This window comes from Pseudorca crassidens, chromosome 9 (genome assembly GCF_039906515.1).
Source record: "Pseudorca crassidens isolate mPseCra1 chromosome 9, mPseCra1.hap1, whole genome shotgun sequence".
Taxonomy (NCBI): domain Eukaryota; kingdom Metazoa; phylum Chordata; class Mammalia; order Artiodactyla; family Delphinidae; genus Pseudorca; species Pseudorca crassidens.
In genome coordinates, this window is record NC_090304.1 from 5027749 (window position 1) to 5049854 (window position 22106).

The 22106-nt window shown below is 42.8% G+C and overlaps 1 protein-coding gene across 19 annotated transcripts in view; it reads right to left on the minus strand.

Annotated features, from left to right (window-relative positions):
• PPP6R3 (protein phosphatase 6 regulatory subunit 3) overlaps positions 1 to 22106 on the minus strand; it is a 126713-nt gene that overhangs the window by 15684 nt on the left and 88923 nt on the right. For 9 of the 19 annotated variants that reach the window (XM_067748025.1, XM_067748027.1, XM_067748028.1 and 6 more), the window contains 6 exons: positions 22016 to 22101; positions 15364 to 15450; positions 10735 to 10832; positions 8770 to 8824; positions 7772 to 7902; positions 3451 to 3572 (listed from right to left, as the gene is read on the minus strand). In XM_067748025.1, the coding sequence (XP_067604126.1) occupies positions 3451 to 3572; positions 7772 to 7902; positions 8770 to 8824; positions 10735 to 10832; positions 15364 to 15450; positions 22016 to 22101 (579 nt within the window). The remainder of the gene's footprint in view (positions 1 to 3450; positions 3573 to 7771; positions 7903 to 8769; positions 8825 to 10734; positions 10833 to 15363; positions 15451 to 22015; positions 22102 to 22106) is intronic. The other 10 variants (XM_067748035.1, XM_067748034.1, XM_067748033.1 and 7 more) reach the window with 5 other exon arrangements.

Genomic DNA, 22106 nt, shown 5'->3' on the forward strand with positions numbered 1-22106 from the left:
AGTCAAGTTAATCACTAATGATCAATGACTTAATCGATCATGTCCACTTAACGAGGTCCCCATGAAAACCCAAACTGCCGGACTTCAGAGCTTCCGGGGTGGCGACAGGGGGTGGCACATCACAAACTCCATGGGGATAGAAGCTCCTGTGCTTGGGGCCCTTCTGGGCCTTGTCCTATTTACTTCTTCATCTGGCTGTCCATTTGTATCCTTTAAAATATCCTTTGTAATAAATTGGTAATAGCAGATAAAGTGCTTCTCTGAATTCTATGAGCGGTTCTAGCAAATAATCAAACCCAAAGAGGTCACGGGAACTCCCTATTTATAGCCAGTTGGTCAGAAGTACTGGTTGGGATGGGGCAGCTACCTTGTGGGACTGAGCCCTTAACCTGTGTGGTCTGACTCTAAGCCCACGTAGTCTGTGCCTGAACGGAGCTGCACAGGACACTCAGCTGGTGTGGAGCAACGGTCTGTGTGGGAAACTCACACATTTGGTGTCAGAAGTGAAATTCTGAAAGTAGAGAGGAGTTTTTTTCTTCTTGACTCTCTAGGTCCTGCAGGCACAGGAGTGCGTTCAGAGGTGGGAGTGGCGGGACTGCAGGGGCGCTACTCCCTGTCTGTGCTGCTCCTCTCATGTTGCAGTTTGGGTCCAACCTGCCGGTCTCTGTTTAAATGTCGACACCTGAGATGTGTCCCTTCAGATGGAATCAGGTCTGTTTGTTTGCTCGCTCTCATCGCACACCATGCTTTCCTTCACAGTACTCAATGCTGAGTCCCCAAATCCTTGCTGGGACAAGCTGGGTGTGGGGACCACTGTTCTTTATCAGGGATGTTTTCTATCACAATTTGGAAGCTCCAGGCTGTAAGCAAGGAATGCTAGACTAGGGAATCTGCTAGCTATTTGGGGATTCTCCTCGAGACAAATGACCAAGAAGTACCTGTGTACAACAGAAGTGTACCAATTTTACAGACACACCACCTTACTGTGACTCTGGGCAAGTTATTTAACTCCCCTTAGCCTGGGTTTCCTCATTTGTTCAATTTGGATACGACCATCTGCTTAGTCCTGAGGGTTAAATGAGGGCCTGCTTCCTGCACTGCACTCTGTATGTGTGCGGCTGGGCTCCACTGGCACTGAGAAGGGATGATACCTCAATGTCTGAAAACCTCACCTGCAACCTTAGAAGGGTCAATCTGACAGGCATTTTTGCCTGCCCACCATATGCAAAGTTCTAGACTCATTCCATCCAAGTCAAAGTTTCACTTCATAACTAAATTAGGCTACACAAAAATGACTTTCCTGTTGTTGTTATCATTCTGGGATATTCTTTCCCAGATTAGCTCCCCAGAATTAGTCTAACATTAAAAACTCAACAGTCCCGAAAACCACTGAAAGAAGCCACAGAGATTGCTGGGGATGGCGGAGGCTCTCCAAGTCAGGGGGGTGAGGCAGCTCAGAGCCCTAGGAGAGGAGCACCCCCCCATTCCCCGGCCCCACCTCGACCCCTGTGGACCTGTCAGTGCAAAGGAAGCCCTTCCCAAGGAGCAGAGTCAGGAGGGCTGAGACCTGTAAGGCCACACCCCATCGAGTAAGGGTGAATGGGACCTTCATCCAGGATGCTCCCCCTCCATCTCTCCCTGTCCCCACACCCAGCTCCAGCGTCACCGTGACAGTGGTAGTGAATCATACCAAGTGTGTGGTCTCTCTCCAAGTCACTTATCACCCACCCAGTGACCTCAAAGAACCACAGACTCTGAAATATTATTCAGCCTTAAAAAAGAAGAAAATCCTGCCATACGCTCCAACATGGATGACCCTGGAGGGCATCATGATAAGGGAAATAGACCAGTCACAGAAGGACAAATACTCTGTGATTCCACTTAGATGAGGTCCCTAGGTCTGTGATTCCACCTAGATGAGGTCCTCTCTGTCACAGAGACAGAAGGTAGAATGGTGGCTGCCAGGGGCTGAGGCAGGGGGAATGGGGAGTGGTTATTTAATGGGTACAGCTTCAGCCTTGCAAGACAAAAAAAGTTCTAGAGGATCTACTGCACAATAATGTGAATATACTCAACACTACTGAACCGTACACGTGAACACACACACATTCTAGAGCTAAAAGATCAGGGTCTCCAGCCTGTCTCTTTCTCGCTGCTGCCTGGCCCCTGTCCTGATCAGCCCTCGCCATTTCTCACATGTAATGGAGAGTCTCTTGCTGGTTTTCCTGTCTCCAGTGTGCCCTTTCTAATCCAGCTCTCACGCTGCTGCCCACAGTGATCATCTCCAAACAGATCAAATACTGTAATTCTTAGTAAAACCCTCAGGAGGAGGATTACTGCCTTCAGGATAAAATTCTCCTCTGGCCTCTGGCCTCACCTCCACCACCTCACCCTTTTCTTGAGCTATATTAAACAGCTCTGCGCCTTCATATGAGTTGCCTTCTGTGCAAACTGACTGATCCCTACTTGTCCTTATTATGCATCCCATTCTCTGGGAGGTCTCTGCAGGTGCCTGGGGTGAGCCGGGCCCCCCGAGCTCCCCCGGCCCGCCATCCTCATCACACTGGATGGTAAACCTCTCCATTTCGTCAGTAGGTTCTAAGCTCCTGGCACACAGGAGGAACCTGATAAAGGCGTGCTGATTTGAACGGTATCACGTCCTCGTGAAGAAGGTGAGCTGGAAAAGGAGTGAGAGGACACAGGATCTGTACTTCCTCTCTGGCTCTCCGTTTTTGGGTCTGTAACACGTGGGATTTGCTGGATTACTGCTAAACTCTGAGGTTACGAGGAGGTTGAACCTGACCTCCAGAGCTGGGTTTCAGCCTCTGGAACTGAGTCATAAAAGGCCTTCCTGGGTAACAGGAAGCCCTTTCAGCCTTGAGGAAAGCCCTAGTAGCAACCCGCATGGCTCTTGCACAAAAAAATTTGTCCGGACTCTTAGAAGTTAACAGTATTTTTATAATGCCAGCTAACACAAGTCTTCTTAGCAAGCAGCAAAACATAAATAAGCACTTAGCTGGACAAGTTTTAGGATTACAGGGTTCATAAACAAACCATGGAGAACCCATTTAAAACTGTTCGAGCTTTAAGGTGTTTCCTCTGGTTTAAGTGCACTCCTGATTCTACAGATCAGTCTTTCCTCATCTTTCCAGAATCTACGGCCTTTCCCCTTTTGCTCTGGTACCCAGTCTCTGTAGCCAGAGGATGGACCTACCAGTGTGCTCTATCCTCTAGCCAGACTCACACAGAAGGTTTCCAAACCGTAAAGAGATGCTCTCCCATCAAAGGTGTAACTTGCTCCTTCCCTTAGGCCCGGTCCTTGAGACTTAAACCTTCAAGGGGACTCAAATGACAACATGTGCTTCAACTTAACTATTCCTTCAGAAGACATCTCAGATACTGTAGGCTATCTCCAACACACAGCGGCTGATACAGAAGAAGGCAACTTACGTTCATTCAGGTCTACCTCCATTTTATCCTCTGTGTTGGCGCTACTGGATTCAAACAAGTCTTGTTTTGCTCCATCTTCTTCTTCAGAGTCTGTACTTTCCTCACTGTCTGTACTCCCCGAGCTAAGGAAAAAAGGACCAAAATATTTAATGTTGCCTGTCGGCCACCAACTAAATCCAAAGAATTCAAAAGTCCTCCAACAACAAAAAGATCGTACTGCACTTCACCTGGATCCAATCTGCCCGTCATTCTGTTAAGACTGATCCTACTCTGGGTCTCCCGCTGTTCTCCCACTTGGGCTTTGCTTGAAGACACAGATCATAATCTAAACAACTGCATTGTTTGGAGGGTGCGTGGAGGTGTCCCCTGGTGGCGTGAATCTGCATTTCCCTAATTACCAAGGATGCTGAGCTTCTTCTCAAGTGCTCATCTTCTTTTCTCAAGTGTTCTTTTCACATCTTTAGCCTATTTTAAAAATTGGGTTGTCTTTTTTATTACTATAGAGTTACGAGAGTTCTTTATATGCTCTACACAGAAGTCTTTTATCAGATATATGATTTGCAAATGTTTTCTCTTGGTGTATGCTTTGTCTTTTCATTCTCTTAAGTGTCTTTTGAAGAACAGAAGTGTTTAATTTTGATAAAGTTTAACTTATCAAAATTTTCTTTCATGTACAGCACTTTTGGTGTTGTATCTTAGAAATCTTTGCCTAACCCAAGGTCACAAAGATTTTCCAGTATTAAGTTTTCTGGTTTTATGTCTTACATTTAGGCCTAAGATCCATTTTGGGTTAATGTGTATATACAGTAAGAGGTATGGACTAAGTTCATTTTTTTACATATAGAAGTCCAACTGTTCCAGCACTATGTCTTCCAAAGACTATCCTTTTTCCACTGATCTGCTTTTGCACCTCCACCATGAATCAGATGTCTACATATGTGTGCAGGTCTACTTACGGGTTCTCTGTTCTGTCCCCCTGATCTATTCCCTGTCTTAATTACTGTACCTTGAAGTCAGGTAGTGTTAATACTCTAATGCTGTTCTTAATGAAAGCTGTTTTGGTTATTCTAGGTCCTTTGCATTTTCATATGAATTTAAAAATCAACTTGTCAACAGCTACCAAAAAAACCTGTTATGATTTTGTTTGGGACTGCACTGAATCTAGATCAATCTGGGGAGAACTGGCATCTTAACAATATTAAGTCTTCCAATTCTTAAACATTTATCAAGTCTTGATTTCTCTCAGCTGTTCTATAATTTTCAGTGTATGGCCCTTGCATGTCTTTTGTCAGATTTACCCCTATATATTTAATATTCTGATGCTACTGTGAATAGTACTGTTTAGTAATTTTAATTCTAATTGTTGGCTGCAGTACGTAAAAATACAATTATATTGATCCAAGATTGTGCAATCTTGCTAAACCCACTTTATTGTTCTAGTAGTCTTTTCGTCGATTACAACACATTTTCTACATAGATAGTAACATTGTCTATGAACAAAGGTAATTTTACCTTTTCCTTTCCAATCTAGAAACCATTTATTTCTTTTTCTTGACTTACTGCACTGGCTAGAACCTCCAGCACAATACTGAAAAGCAGTGGTAAGAACAGATATCCTTGTTTTGTTCCTGACCTTGGGGGGAAATCATTCAGTCTTTTACCATTAAGTATGATGCTCACTGTAGGTTGACTGGAGAAGCTTTAAACAAGTTGAAGAAATTCTCTTCTATCTCCAGTTTGCTGAGCATTCCTATCAGGAATAGATGTTGGATTCAGCCACATGCCTTCTGAATGATTTTCAAATGTTAAACCAACTCTGCATTGCTGGAATAAACCTTGCATGGTCATGACGCCTCGTTGCATTTATTTGCTATAATTTTTAAAGGAGTTTCTGTACCTATGCTCATGAGAATAACAGGTCACTTTTCTTTTCATATCATGTAATGCAATGCCAGCTTTTGGTATCAAGTTACAATGATGTGGCTTCACAGCATGAGATGGGTACTATTCCCTCCTTTTGAATTTTCTGGAAGCTTTTGTACAAACTGGTGTTATTTCTTCCTGAAATGTTTGGTAGAATTCACCAAAGAGAAACCATCTGGACCTTGAGTTTTTCTGTGTGTATGTGGGAAGTTTTATACTAAAAATTCAACTTCTTTGATACAGGACAACTCGGGTCATCGTTTTTTGCTTGAGATTTGGTAGTTTGTGTCTTTCAAAGATCACCTATGTTGTCAGATTTATTGGCACAGAGTTGCTCCTAACATTCCTTATTACCCTTTTAGTATCTGTAGAATCTGTAGTGATGTCATCTCTCTTGTTCCTGATATTAATAATGTGTATCTTCTCTTTTTTCCTTGAACCATTCTGTCTAGAGGTATATCAGTTTTATTAATCTTCTCAAAGAACAACTTTTAGTCATGACTCATTGATTACAATGATTTTCCCTACTGTTTTTCTGTTTTGTATCTCTAGTCATTTCTTAAGGTGGAAGTTGAGGTCACTGATTTGAGATGTTTCTTCTTTTTTAATGTAAGCAGTTAGTGCTAAAAATGATCCTTTAAGTACTGTTGCAGTTGCAAGGTCCAAATCCTGATATACTGTATTTTCACTTTCTTTCAATTCAAAGTACTGTGCAACTTCCCCTGTGATTTTTTAAATGTTTCTTTTTGGTTAAGATTGATTGATTGATTATTTATTCATTTATTTAATTTATTTATTTTTGGCTGCATTGGGTCTTAGTTGCAGCACATGGGATATTCGTTGAGGTATGCAGGCTCTTTGCTGCGGCATGTGGGCTTCTCTCTAGTTGTGGTATGCAGGCTCCAGGGCACGTGGGCTCTGTTGCTGTGGTGTGTGGGGTTCCAGAGCACATGGGCTCTGTAGTTTGCGGGAGGCAGGCTCTCTAGCTGAGGTGCACGAGTTCAGTAGGTGTGGCCCACAGGCTTAGTTGCCCCGTGGCATGTGGGATCTTAGTTTCCTGACCAGGGATCGAACCCGCGTCCCCTGCATTGTAAAGCAGATTCTTTACCACTGGACCACCAGGGAAGTCCCTCCCCTGTGATTTTTTTCTTTAACTCATGTGTTATTTGTTTCCACATATTTGGAGATTTTCTAGAGATCTGTTACTGATTTCTAATTTAATTCTATTGGGGTCAGACAGTGTATTTTGTATGACTTGAAACATTTTTACTGAGACTTGCTTTATGGCCCAAATATGATCTCTCTTGGTAAATATTTCATGTATACTTGAATATATTTACTGGGAGAGGCGTACTGAAATATCTGAATTGTAGAATCTGCCTATTTCTCTTCACAGTTCTATCAGTTTTTGCTCTATTTTGAAGCCCTGTTATTAGATATGTAGACATTTACAATTGGCATTATGTCCTTCTAATAACCCCTTTATGACCTTTCCTTTATCCTTTTCCTTTGAAATCTACTTTAATATTAATATAGATCCCTCTACCTTTAATTTTAACGTGTTTAAAGTTTTTTTTTAATTTAAGTTTTTAAATAATTTATTTCCCATCTGCAGCATAAATCAGGCTTTTTTTTTTTTTTTGGCGGTACGCAGGCCTCTCACTGTTGTGACCTCTCCCGCTGCGGAGCACAGGCTCCGGACACACAGGCTCAGCGGCCACGGCTCACGGGCCCAGCTGCTCTGCGGCATGTGGGATCTTCCCGGACCGGGGCACGAACCCGTGTCCCCTGCATCAGCAGGCGGACTCTCAACCACTGCGCCACCAGGGAAGCCCAGGCCTTATTTTTTTATCCAGTCTGACAAGCTCTGCATTGTAACTGGGGTTTCTGGATAGAGTGAATTTTAAAAATGAGGGGGAGAGGAGAGAGACTGGGTTGATCCCAGTGGGTATCAAATGACATGACTCTGTCTCCCCAAGTTAAATTAACTTTTAGAAACAACTTTTCCCTTCCCCGGGGAAACTTTCAGTCTTTTGTAAGAAACAACACATAACTCAGCTGCTGCTCTTATTACTGGTAAGGGACTGTTTACTCAAAGCACGATATGACTACATTCCTCAGCATCACTTGCCAATAAGAACTGGCTGTGTCACAACATTTCATGAACTATGTCTAAACACTTCGAGTGTTTTCAAGTAGATTACCTTGATTTGTTCACACTGCACACAAGTGCAGTGGCACCAACTCACATCAATTTACAAGGGCATTTCTGATCGTGACAAAAGCACTGATCTCTAGGTCAAACATATATGTTTGGAGAGGTTACAATGTACGTCTCCCAATAATCATTTGCCTTATGCACTGGACACTATTACTACTATAACGAACTCTCTTTCACCTTGATCGTCTTTGGGATTCTGGTGTAAATGCAATGTGTTTTTCCTCCCAGATATCTTCCTCATCAGAGCCACCATCATCAAACTGCTGTATTCTTTCCTTACAACATGCTTCAAACAAGGCAATATTTCCCTACATAAAAATGAGAGAGAGAAAATCAATTTTAAAATCAAGTTATTTTCCGCAAAAGTTACCAATGTAAATCATCTTCTTCTATATCCTTAAGAAAAAAACTGTGTCTATCACATACACCAAGATAAAATGTAAGCATCTAATGTCAGCTTCTGTGTAAGTAGCAACGGAAAGTTCCCCCCAAAAGACTGGCTTCAAAACTAGCATACAAGAAACTGAGACTGTCTACATATACTCACTTTCATCTGGTGAAAGCACCATTTTAATTCTAAGAGCCTCCCTGGCCCACCTACCTAAGATGCAGCCCAGACCTACCCTAACACAAAGAGCTCTTCTTTTACCGGGCCAGCTAAGCAGTGACGAGTGTCATGGTCCAATCGGTTAGTTTCTAACTTATCACAACAGCAGATAAACCACTGGTCTCTCATGTTAAGTGACATAAAAATCAACATTGTGCCCATTAAAATGACACTAATCCTGTGTCAATCTGCTGATGTGGTTGACTTGGCGTTTCAGAACCGCCTGGCGATGAGAGGCTGGCCCTGATCTAGCCCAAGTTTCGCTCCTGGTGACATTCAGCAGATATAAGAGGCAGAAGGCTCGAGTCAAACAGCAGTCTTTGAAGCTCAATATCTACACTGGTTTTATTAGCCCTGTCACATCTTAAATCAGGGTTGCAAATTCACATGCCCACAGGGGCCAGGCAGGTCATGTGAGTGGCTGAAGTCACAGCAATCTGAGACAAAGTTTCCTAGGGCGTAGGGGTCCCAGTGCACACAGCTCTTGCAGGCAGGCTCTGAGAGAACCCCATTCCCACTTGTCCATCTCACGTATGGCTTGTTACTCGCGACAGGCCTTAATACTTACACTTTCATTTGTGTTGAGAGTGAAGTTGATGTCTGATACCCGATCAAAAGAAACACTGTAAACAAAATATAAGTGCAAGAATAGTTAATTATCTATAGACTCAGAAACAGTATTTGTGAAATTCTCCAAATGTAAAATATTTACACTATCATTAAAATCTCTGTTAAGTAACAACAAACAAACTCTGCTTGCATTAAATGATACCTCCTCCCTTGGTATAAGGAATTTACACAGGATGGGAAGGCTGGAATGGAAGCCTCTTGCGACCTAATAAACGCACCCTCGAAGCCTTCCTATAGAAGATTTTTAACATCCACGGTAGAAACCATGGTTCCATGGGCCATACTTCATAACCCCAAAAAGGTTATTTGCAAAGAAGAAATAGGTCAAAGCACGAAAAAGGTCACAGAAGCTGTCAGACCCTGAACTTTCTCCAGGTAGAGTCAAATTCATACATAAAACACAGATACCCCTGAAATCTTATGCTATAATATGGCATAGTTAGGCAGAAAGTAGGGAGTAAAAGAATTCAGAGCCTATTAAACAATTTTTGAGTAGGTGGGACTATTTTATAATCCTTAAAAGATGTGTTCTCATCAAACATTATTCCAAATACCCAATACAAATTCTAAAGAGACTATGGATTCCTAACTAGTAACTTTTTTTTTTTTTTTTTGGCGGTACACGGGCCTCTCTCACTGTCGTGGTCCCTCCCGCCACGGAGCACAGGCCCTGGACACGCAGGCCCAGCAGCCACGGCCCACGGGCTCAGCCGCCCCACAGCATGCGGGATCCTCCTGGACCAGGGCATGAACCCATGTCCCCTGCACCGGGAGGTGGACTCTCAACCGCTGCGCCACCAGGGAAGTCCCTAACTAGTAACTCTTAATAAATGAGTCCAGACAGACAAATGCTGAGATGCCACATGGGGGAACTTGCGGGTTCTGGTGTGAGCGCTCCTGGGGTACAGACACAAACACCGAGTCCTTGCTCTTTCTGGATTTAAATGAGCCGATTCTTAGGGCAGCTGACAGCCTTCAACTACTGCTCTACTTACAGTGGAGCCTCCAGGCCCCTGTGCCAACACAGCATGTTGTTTGGCACAATTAGAGTGTGATGGAAAGTCTTTTAGCTTCTCACCTGCCATAAACTGCAACTTATGACAAACAACAGCCTCCACTGGCTGTAGTTCAACCAACTACTGAGCATCTACTGCTAGTGGGGAACCCTGAGAGATGCTGGGTGTTGGTGACCATCATCAGGGAGCCCCTGTGAGAGAGAAGTTGGCTGGTGAGCTGTAACACCCCTCTTGTAAATACTTCATTTATAAATACCTCTCATTTCCCAAGGTCAGATGCTAGAACATTTGTTTTCATTTCTGTGGATGGCCCACACATCTTCTATCCATTAATTCTGCACATTACCAGTAATCCCCATTTCTATGCTCCTCTTTCCCTGACTGCAGAATGAATGAACTTACGGCCTGGCTCTCGGGCGGAAAAGCCCCAACTCTGCCTTCTGGTGAGTCAGCTAGAGAAAATACACGTGGGGTAGAGCTGCTCAGCCATAATATGATACCCCATTCACTGTGTGCTGTAAGAGAACCACACCTGCTCAAGCCAGGTAACCAGGTAACTGACATAGGGATTAACTACTTTAGATGATGTGATCTAGCACTAAAACCTCAAAGAGGAGCACAATGACTTGAGTTCCTACACCTAATACAAATAAACCTCTGTGAAAGATGTCAAGCCCAAGGGCAAGCCTGCTCTGTGGGAGTGACATTCTATTCCTACATGTTGTCTGGGTGCTTCAGGCTGATAGGTTGGAACTAAAGGAACACTTGGAGGGCAGGTTCCTCCCAACTCACGAATGCAAAAGGGTTCCAAGAATCCAGGAGAACCAGAACGTCTCACAAAGAGCAGGAGTGTAGGAGACAGTTATGCAAACAGAAGACATACTCACTTGCCAATGTCATCTTGATCTGCAAACTTCTCATCGTTGAAGCCAAACTGGTCAATAAAATTGGACGTCATTTGTTGCATCTGATAATCAGAAAAGGCCTGGCAACCCCAGGACCAGTGACAGTGATATAATGATTCTAATGACATTCTACATACTATTTGCTCATTTGTTTTCCAGAAATCATCTTATTTATATAGCCATAGGGCCTAAAAAGTTGGTGTGTTTTTCTAAAAAAAAAAAAATCAAATAATTTCAGACACGATTTACCCCAAAAAGGAAATGTTTGGAATTTGGTCCATAAATTATTCTAATGCACATGTCATGTAAGAAATGTTTAAGTGACCACTGACCTCTATTCCAAATTATCTTTAGAGAGAGGTTTGGGTCTAGTTCAAAAGCGTGATCAAGTGACATGTGACAGTCTGAAATTATAAGGTGTATCAGTCACCTCTGAACACAACCAACCTTATCTTAAGATCCAACCAATGGTAACCACCCACCCTCCCTCTTTGCATCTCCCCACCCACAGTCCACTACAGCAACATGGCACCAGAGGAAAAATGACTAATAATCACAATCACAATCCTACAACACAATGTTCAGGGACACTTCATTTTCTTAAAAAAAAGATTTAAGGCTCAGAGGCTAGGAAGAGTAGAAAAGTAACTACTATCCTACCTACCTTAGAGAGAGGACAGAAAGTTATAACACTGATCCAAAATCACTCTGAAAAGCCTACAACACTGAAAGACCCATGCAGGAGTCGGCTCTTGTTTACTACACCGTTTCTAGAGAGCACCAGGCTCACTTGGGTTCTCTTAGGCAAGAAAGGGGGAATGTTAAAGCGGACTCCACAAAAATGTTGCTATTCTAATTTCAAACAACAAGCAGGCCCGGGGGAACAAGCGAGGTCAGCAAACGTGTTCCATGTTCTCAATCAGGAGTAAAGAACAGATGAAGATATGCAAGTGCCACTCCTCACTCTGCCCCGAGCAATAAATATGGAGACAAATAACGTGCGTGCTGCCCACGGACAGAGCTGTGTACGGACCTCGCGGAGGCACAAGCAGCAGCTGGCAGCTGAACTAAAAGCGTCGCTCCTGAGGCCACTACTGGGAAGGCCAAGTTCTCCTCGGTTCTCCATTTGAGCAGAGCCCACGGACTCTACCCTGCAGACAAACACTGCAGAAATGCCTCTGCCGTTAATTCCTGATTATTCATTCTGGTGGCAGGGAATTATGGCATGGATAATCCAAATAGTGGATAATTTAAAAATAAACCTTATATTTGGCTTTGGAAGGCATCTTTTCCTTAGGTCTAAAAAATGCTGCATCTAGTTTACCGAGAACCTAAAACCTCACTTTTCTCTACCTCGATACCCACCACCCCTCTGTTCACTCTCACACTTTCCCGCTGCTCCCTTCCTTGCCCAAAGAGACAATACTACATGAGCACATGAGCACTTGGAGCCAGCCCCCCAGGGGTGCATTTGGTAAGGCACACCAAAGCTGTGGGAGTTTGGGTGAAAGCAGAACGGTAGGGACAAGTTCTGGGAGGCTGGGCTGAGTTTTGGACATACGAATATAAAATATGTAAGTAGAAAGAAACCAACTTGTCTGAATTGCTTTATCTTTTATAAGGTATGACGCATGGTTGGTAGCTTCAAAGGTGTGGCAAAGAATCACGAAGTCCTTCTTCCGAGCAAGCAGTATAAGCCAGGCTCTGAGTTTATTGACAGATTAGAAATTTGGTTGCACAAGGGGAAAAGGTCCTTTTCAACTGTTTTGATTCTTTTTTTTTTCTTCTTTTTCTTTAAATGTTTTATACTTCTAGAGATCATACTGTAAATCTTTTGGGTGTAAAAGGGAAGAAATATTCCCAAAAGTGTTCCTTTAAATGCTTCATAATACTTTAAATGCTTCATAACAGAATGCAAATACTAAGTGTATTATAAATACATGTGTGAATGCATACATGTACAAACATATAGATACATACACAGATACACATAAACATGCACACACATATTTGCATTGTCTCTCTTCATCTATGGAGGGAGATATATAGCTGCTGACAGACACAGCCTCCACGTAGTAACGCAGAGGAAAAGAAAACCAACAAACCGTAGTCCTCATTAGCTCTGAGTCTACTGTAGCTTCTAGGAAGATAAAGCCAGCAAAGAACTTAGGTCTCAAGTCTGATTTTGACTAATAAAGTCATCGAGGCTTACTAAACCCACATAAGTGAGGACTGCTACTGTATTCTATTTGAAGCTTTAGAAAAGTGTTTTGGACTCTGAGAAATCCAAATCTGGAAAGCACCATACAGTTGTGCGATTATTAAAAACTTTTAGTTATGCAAAAAAGGGAAAAAAAAAAACCCCCACACGTCTCAGAACTGTCATCCTGGCCAAAGCCAGGGACTGTTCAAGTCACTGAGAAGGGAGCCCACCACTTTCTTAAGTAAATCTCTTGGGTGGACCCACCCGGGCAACAGAAAGTCCCCGTCCACAGACCTGATGGCCTATGAACAAGCCTGTTGAGGACAGGGGCAGCGGGAGTGGTGTCCATCCTTGGCAGCCAGCCCTAGTTCTTCAGACACCACACGAGGAAGACCTCCTCACCCTTTACCCTGTGAGGCAGCCTTAGGAGGAGGAAGAGTCAAGCTCCGGAGGTGAGGAAACCAGAAGGGGCACCAAAGCTGTGAGCACGCCCCGAGCCAAGTATGGCCCCCCCCAAGTCTGTTAAGTGAGCTGCCCTAAGCTCTCTGTACTCGAGCATTAGCAACAGATCTAGCTTTAAATGTGAATGAGAACCTCAAATTGATATATATAAACTGATTTGATTATAAAGGAGACCAGCATGAAATTCTTACATTAACCTAGATTTGTATTCTTAAATTCAGAAAAAAATGCTTTGGAGTATGTTTATTTTCAAAATGATCCATGACTGGTGTATAGTTTAAACATGCAAAGAAAAGTTTACTGGAAGGCTGTCAATCAGAAAAGAGTAATTATTCTTCCTCCTTTTAGAGGGTTACATAAAGTGGATAAACCCACAGGTACAGCAGCCTGGTGTTAAGGCAGTTTGGTGACTGGGCTTGCTTTATATGCACATCAGCAGTCAAAGCAAAAAAAACGTTAGAAAATTCTCCCCAGAAAAGCTATGACCCTGTAACCAGATTTCAAGAGACGTAAGGGAATCCACTTTCCTGGTACCAAAATGTCACCAGTACCCGATTAAATCAGTTGCCCGGAAGTTCCGAGTTTATTAGCTTATTTACAAATAGATGTTTAAGGGCATTCTTTTTCTTAAAGCTATTCGCCAGATCAAAATCATCCTGGAAATGTACACTGTACACCATCGATTTTCTTTGTAGGGGCGGAGCAATGTGCAGCCCTGGGGTTCAGACCAGGACGAGGGGGCTAAGTCAATACTGCCCGGGCGCTCCAGGGTTGGGCAAGGACTGCTCAAAGGCACGAGGACTCACAGTGAGCCAGCTGGGCCTACGGGGTGGCCGCTGCTGCCGGAGAGCAAACCAAGGTGAGAGGTGGCAATGAGGCCCTGCTGCTTGACAGCTCCCCGCCTCTCTCCTCGGGAGGCTGGCTTCCAAAGGGCAGTGTCAAGAATCAAGAGAAGCCTGCCAGCCACCAAAATGCTACCTCAGGCCTAGCCTGAATACATGAATGTTAAATTGCCTTAGTACCAAACCAAGAAACTGCTTAGCTCAACCTACACCAGAGTGTGTCAGTCTACTTGGACACCGAAAGGCAAGGCCAGCATAAGCATCAGAAGCTTCATCCTGGCCTTGGTAAAAGGGGCTTAAAGATGGAGAAAAAAGAAGCTAAGCAACATTCAGTGCCAGGTGGGAAGGTGACTACGTCAATTCCATTGCCACACCAAATCAACTGACAGGCCAAGACCTGGTCCTGACTAAGGGTAACTTCTTCATACGAAGAGCTGATAACTTTCAAAGGGGCTTCTCTATTTAGCTCCCAAACCTGATACCCAGTGGAGATAGTGAAATCATTCCTCACCTCCCCAAGAACCACCAATGGATGATAAATCAGCGCATTTATTTCTATACCCTGCTCTCTCCCCAACAAAGATTACCAGCAGCTGATAAAAGCGATGAATTTGGGAACAGGAGGACAGGGTGGCCATGAATTACTTCAATTACAACTTAACTTAGATGTCAATACACAATTTGAAGATACTGGAAACATGTAAGCCATCTGGGGTTCAGGGATATTGTGAAAGGTACTTTCACTGACGTTGAACAAGTCTTCGTATTCTTATCCACAGACCTGCAGGAACTGTCTACTGTGCAGGTCTGCATAATGAGCATGTCTGAGGCGCTTACTGAACTGTTCAGTTCATTCAAATCTCCTGAAAATTTACCGGACTCATCATTATTATCAGATCTGAAGAAACATTCCCTGGAATTACAATCAACATAAACCTTCCTCTCATGTACCCAACGCTTCCTCTTTTAAATGTCTTTGCCTAGCTAACAGGTTAACCCCAAATCACAACCTAATGCATGTCTCACTCCAACGCTGATTCACAAATGGCAACTAAACTAAGCATTTAAAATAAAACAAAAAGCAAAACTTTAGGCATGACTCACTTGCTGCAAAGAAGAATCCTGTGAGAAACCCGTTTCTTTAAAGTCAATTTCATCATCACTGGATGAATGAATATGGCAGGTTGTAACCTATATGCATAGAAATGTAAAAAACTATTTAACAGAGAAAAGTTTTGGACATTTGTATCAGCATTTTTACGGAAAAATCACATTTAGTTTTTCTCTCAATGTGTTAACAACAGCAGGAACAAAAATAAGTAACAGCTAAGTTGTAATAAATCCACCCAGTAATTCAAGGGTACACTTCACTCAGCCAGACGGTTTGGCTACCTGTCCTTCTGCTGCCCACCTGTGGTTACTTCACTCATGATTAACAGCACCAGAAAGCATGTGAGAGCTGTGGTACTCCATTTAAGTGATTTTGGTAAAAGGGAAGGAAGAAGTTAATGGCTCAGATAAAATATAGAAATAATTAAATATGCCAAGCCTGAAGGGTAAAGTTGCAATTCCCAGGGATCACTAATGAGCCACTAGAAAGGTCAGGTTTAAATACAACCATTTCACTTTAAATTCTTGCATTTCTTGCCCATTCTAAGAAAAGCATTGTTCATAAATGCTAAATATGACTTAGGTCAGTAGTCCCCTGCTCATTACAAGACCCCAAGTCTTCTGCCACTTAAAACGTAACCCCCTGCCCTCACAACTTAAAACCAACTCACATTAATAAGCAAAAGCATAAACACGAACTGCTCACCAATTCATGGTAAGTGATTTTTATTAATTCATAAATGTATTAACAATTAGAAATGAAGATATACAAATGGCTAAGCACCACACTAATGACAGTAATTGCTCTACAGCAAGTAATAAAAATGAACAGTCTGTAAAATTCTAAGAACAAGCACTATACTTCTAAGGGTAACTTACACTGTATTTTCTGAGTTATTCGTCCCGTACTTTTTGTAGAAGTGTTCTGGGCAGAGAGCACTGTCCTTGGGGGAGACACAAGCAGCCGTTACCTGCCAGCCCTTGAAGCTGTGCCTAGAAGCCTAGAGTTATAGACACCAGCCTGGTTTGCTTTGTGATGTTCCAACACTGATTCAAGAAGCCCAAAGTAGAATCCAACTGAGTTTGTATGTGGTATGGCTTATGAAATTCTGAATAAATCACTGCCTGAATAAAATTAATCTCTTTTCCCTTTGTCTGGCTATCTTTGGTGAAGATACTGAGTAAAAGTGAATAACCCAGTGTTTCCAATTAATTCCCTCTCTATCCTCCCTAAAGTATAGAGAAAGCATTAACACTAATTTTGAATCTGGTCTGATGAAATCAAAGGCAGAATTTGTGATCAATGAAGGGAACCTGCTTGAGTCAACTGTGGCTTTAGCAAGCTGGTGGGAAAGATATGGGGGTGAGGGTGTTCCACAAGAGCCCAGCCAGGATGCAGAAAGGAGGTGGTGGAATACTGCTTGGTCATGGCAGCTGGCACCTTGCAGGGCAACTGCAGTCAAGAGCAGGTCAAGCTGTCCCACTGCAGTGGATTTAGGAGCTTCGGGCAACTTGGCTGGCCAGTACAAGAATCATATTAAGCCCATGTGTGTTGTAGGGGTGCAGCACCACGGGGGGCGGGGAGGGCACAAAAACAGAAGACAATTCAAAAAGCAAGCTCGGTGAACTAGAGAGGAAAAGAAGGAGCTGACTACTCCTAGTATGTCTTGTTTAAGTTCAAAAAGGATATAATGTGTCCTCATTCATACTTTTTGCTACAAAATAAGATTTTATCAGGTCATTAATTAAAATAAGCAACTAGCTTTTGTTGAGCAACTACTATGTGCCAGACACTGTGACCCCCTTATATATTCTCCTTAACTTGTATCCTCAAAGCAATTAATTTTTTCCTCCAAAAAGAAACTACTGTTTTACCAAGTTATTATTAATAATAACACAATGCCTGCACACCTTCTCAATTATGTTTTTAAAAGATGTGGGGACTCTGATCCTACCTACACCATACCCAGTCTGAAATCGTTATTAATAAAATGAGCTAAAAGATCGTTTAATTTACCTACAGGGGAAAACTTGTTCATCTCAGTCCCTGATCTAAGCTTCCAAAACACACCCCTTTTGAGGCATCTTCAGCTCAGGAAATGCCTCTTTCATTCCTCTTCTTCCAGCTAAAATCTTAGTCATCTTGTTTCTTCTGTCTCACCCACATCTGTCCATTCTACTGTCAAAATGGAACCTAAAATCCCATCACTTCTCATCAAGTCTATTATCACCTCCTTAGTGGAAAGTTTCTCCCTCGTCTGGATTAACACTATATTAGGCATCTAACCAGTGTCCCTGCCTCGACCTTTTGTCCCACTATAGTCTATACTCAATCCAGCAGCCACAATGATCTTTTAAATCATTACAGGATTTTAAATCACTGACATCAAATCGTGTCACTTTTTATTTAGTTCCAAACCTAACGGTTTCATCTCACTAAGATCACAACCCCAGGAGCCTGCCGTGAAGCTGCATGAGATCTGGCCCGCAGAACCTCTAAATCTCTCCTCCCATTCTCTCCCTGGCCCGCTCTGATACAGCCACGCGGGCGCTGTGCCGGTCTCTGCACTCGCTCTTCCTGCCCCACTTCCCTCCAGCCTCTACACAAACGTTCTCCATGGCGTCTTCCTAGACCACCTAATTCTAAATTGCACATCTGCCCAAAACACTCCCCGACTCCCTCCCCCTAGTTTACCCTCCATCTGTTTATCCATCTCCACTGAGGCACAGATTTTTGCCAGTCTTGTTTAGTGCAATAGCCACAGTGTCCAGCACACAGCAGCCCCTCAAATATTTCACGAATACTAGTAAATCACTAAATGAGAATACAGAATCATAACTTTAAAAAAAGTAACAAGTACATAAGAACATTCTTGCCAAGCAAGATGCATTCTAAGTAAACTATACTCTTGAAGCTGCAGTGAAAAAAAAGCTTTTGAGTTGTTACCTTCTTTCATAATAAAATTTCAGTTTTATTAACTGTCTTTAAAAGAAAAAGCAAATAAGAGTTTTCTTCATCTTGGCTGATTAGGTTGCTAGGAGAATCCTAAGTATGACTTGATAACTGGTAACCTGATAACTGGTAACCTCCAGTGAAAAGTGGAAGCTACAGACACTTGCTCCTTGCTGCACGTGGTCCCACTGTGGACCCCCAGCACTTACATGACCTGGGGATGGTTAGAAATGCAAACCCTCAGACGTTCCACCTTGACCTGCTGGATCTCCAGGCAATCCATACATGCATGTTTGTATTACTCTACACAACCTCCATAAACTATCTCATAAACTACCTCAACCTTAAAAAAAAGATCCTCACCCTTGGAGAGGCAGGCCGAGAATGAAAGAAACTCAATCTTCCAAAGTCAGTACAGAAACATTGCCTACGTTATCTAAATCTCCTGTATCTAAACCCTTACCAATTTTTACAGTTTGGGGGCTTAGTCAGAACAGTGCGGCCTCTGGATATAATTAAAACACCAACTTTTACTCATGATAAACTCCCAACATAAAAACATAAGCAGGATATGAATCTCTTGTTCATATACTTTGGCATGACGGGGTCAGAAGATTAAAGTACTTCAAAGATCTCAGAGAGAAGGTAATTCAAATGTTGCCCTAGAAGTGATAGGAGCTGGAAGACAGATGTTGCCCTAGAAGATGGCAGGAGCCTGGGGCTGGCACAGCTTATCCTACATAACCGAGCAAGTCCTCAGGCCCACAGCCAGTAGAATAGGTGAGTGTTTGCTGTATAAACAAACGAATCCTGGCTGTGGCTAGAAAATAAAGAACAGGCCAGGGCAACCTAACAATGCACTAACTCAAGCATTTGGTGCTGAACTACTAGTTGACCCAAGTCCTATGAATATACCTGAAATAATTCCCAGAGAGGTATCTGAGCCATCATCCTAAAACCAACTAAGTCAGGGCAGTGTATCTAATCTATCTATTTGGGGAGGGAGGTAGGGAATAAGCAATGTATTATTTAACTGCCAATTTCAGTGATGAGTATGCCTGAAGCAATTAGAAGGGAATGCTTTTATTTGGACTTTGCACTACACGACTTAGTGGGCATGACATTTCTGTATGACATTTTTGCAAGGGCAACACCCACTGCACGTACCAAACTGTGTTTATAATAATATTCACAACAGCACATTTTCCCTGGAACATGTGGGATATAGCCTGAAACATTATGGGCAGAAAATGAAGAGCCTGGAGGCTACAGTTCAACTCTCCTTGGCGGCCCAGGATTAATGTATAAGGATCCTTAAAACTTGGAATACCCATATCCCTAAAAATACTACAAAGCAAAATTCCCTATTAGAAGGACTTAAGACTAAGTAGAGGTAGTATTTTAGTACTGGGTATTTGAAACCAAGGAAGTGAAGAGCTCCTGAGAGATCAACACAAAAGTCTCAAGAAACAACAAAAGCACAGAGTGGGGCTAAGTCAACAAAGGATATGAGCAATGCTAACAGGGCTCTATATATCTTACCACTTTTGCTATATAAGCGAACTTCTCCTTCTTTTATTTTACTGTAGATTATCTATGTAGTCCAAGTATTACGGCAGAAAGTGCAATAGGCAAAGGAGAACTGAGCTTCAATCAGCGTGATAGGTGGAGCCCGTGATGATTTTTTCCTTCAACACAGGTGTAAATGTATGTCTAGATGTGTCTGACCCAAAAGGGCTGTGCACTAATTATGCAGGGCAAGCCCATGCTCCTCTGTGTGGACATACATGACATTACACACAGTCACAGACTAGATAACTGACGGCATCGTGCAAAGTAGCTGAGTGCTACCTGAACTGCAATGAAAGTCCATCTTTATAAATATTTAAACTACTCACAAAAGAAATCTGCTTGAATTACCAAAGATAACTTTTTTAAAAAATCCTGATAACAACAAGTTTAACTGGACATTCTTTACTTCTACCTCTGAAGTCAATCAAAAGGCAATTTTTTTTAAAGCTTTAACTATTTTTTTTAATTAATTAATTTATTTTTGGCTGTGTTGGGTCTTCGTTTCTGCGCGAGGGCTTTCTCTAGTTGTGGCAAGTGGGGGCCACTCTTCATCACGGTACGCTGGCCCCTCACTATCGCGGCCTCTCTTGTTGAGGAGCACGCGCAGGCTCAGTAGTTGTGGCTCACAGGCCCAGTTGCTCCGTGGCATGTGGGATCCTCCCAGACCAGGGCCTGAACCCGTGTCCCCTGCATTAGCAGGCAGATTCTCAACGACTGCGCCACCAGGGAAGCCCCAAAAGGCAATTTTTGACGAAGTTTCCCAAGCAAGATCAGAATTAATACTCCTATTTCTTTACGAATAAGAAACAAGGCAAAAATCCCCTTCAAGGAGACCACATTTCCTGCATTCTTAACAAGGAATCAATCTGGGAACCTCTAAAATTAAAAGGTTCAATTTAACAGTATGAGAGAACAATTTCACCCTACAATAAGACCCTGATGATCCAGAATTTTAACCAATTTGACTGGGGGGAAAAAACAATGTACAGTGGGTAATACATTCATTAAAAGTTACTTAACCCTTCCTTGATCCCTCAGGGCTGTCAAAGTGAATGCCATTTCCTCTGTTGGGCTGTGACACCCTGCGACAATAAGGGCCACCAAATCTATTTTAACTAAATGTCCCTACACAGCTCCCTTTTTACAGTTCTCTCTCAACTTCATATTTCTTCCAACTCCTAATACCTAATAATTCTCTCACTATATCCACCTGAACAAGCCACCAACCTGTCAAGAGTCTGGAAAAAGATAACCAAACTTGTTAGACAATCTGCAAAGCAGGAGGCAACGGGCCCTTCGGGCGGGTGACGCAGGATGACTAGTGACCGCTCTGCAGCACCACCCCCACCCCATTTCTAGGCTCTGCTCTGAGCAGATAAGGCTGCCTAACAATCGAGGCGTTACTGCGGCCGCTGAATTTCAAATACAGAATTAAATGCCTGACACACCTACTTCCACGCAGAGTCAAGGCCACCACCTCAACTATCAGCTGGCATGTGCTTGCAAAAGGAAATGCTTTTCCTTGAAAAGCAAAAGCAATACTTACCTTAAAACTTAACGTATTAAAGAAAACAAAGACTACATTCCAAAGTCCAATATAATTTTTAAGAATATTATCAATGCCATTATTCCCTGGCTCAAAGTACCAATCTATTAAAGCTGGGGTTTTCAAAGTCATCTATAAAATTTTCCCCCACTGGGAATGACTTTAATGAGGGTCAACTCAACTCAGTAACATTAGAAAATATCGAATACTTAGGTTTTCTAACCACCCGGGGTTATTTAGGCATAAGGCAACAAACCCAACACAGTAAAAGGAAGGCTAGAGGCTGCTCTGTTGAGGTGCTTGGGGAGCAGGGCACTGAGGGAGGTGGAAACCGAGTACAGTGGGAGCAGGTATGAGTAGCTTCTTTGTACCCTTACGTCATCCTAAGCAGGAACTTGGAAGTTGACTAGACAAATTAGCAAGAGGACGGTGGGCACTGACCTCTTTTACTGGTAAGAAACATGAGCTTGGCCTACAATTATCAGGACAAGTGGAAGATGTCTCACATCTTTCTGAATAGACGGGCAAAGGCCAAGAGCACTGAAATCACAGAAATGTAACCTTGTAGAACCTACTAGATCTACCGTGTTCCTCTTGTTAGTTTCTCCTAAGGAGCTTGTGCAGAACGTCTCCCATCGCTCCCTGACTTCGTCTGGAAGATCTTCA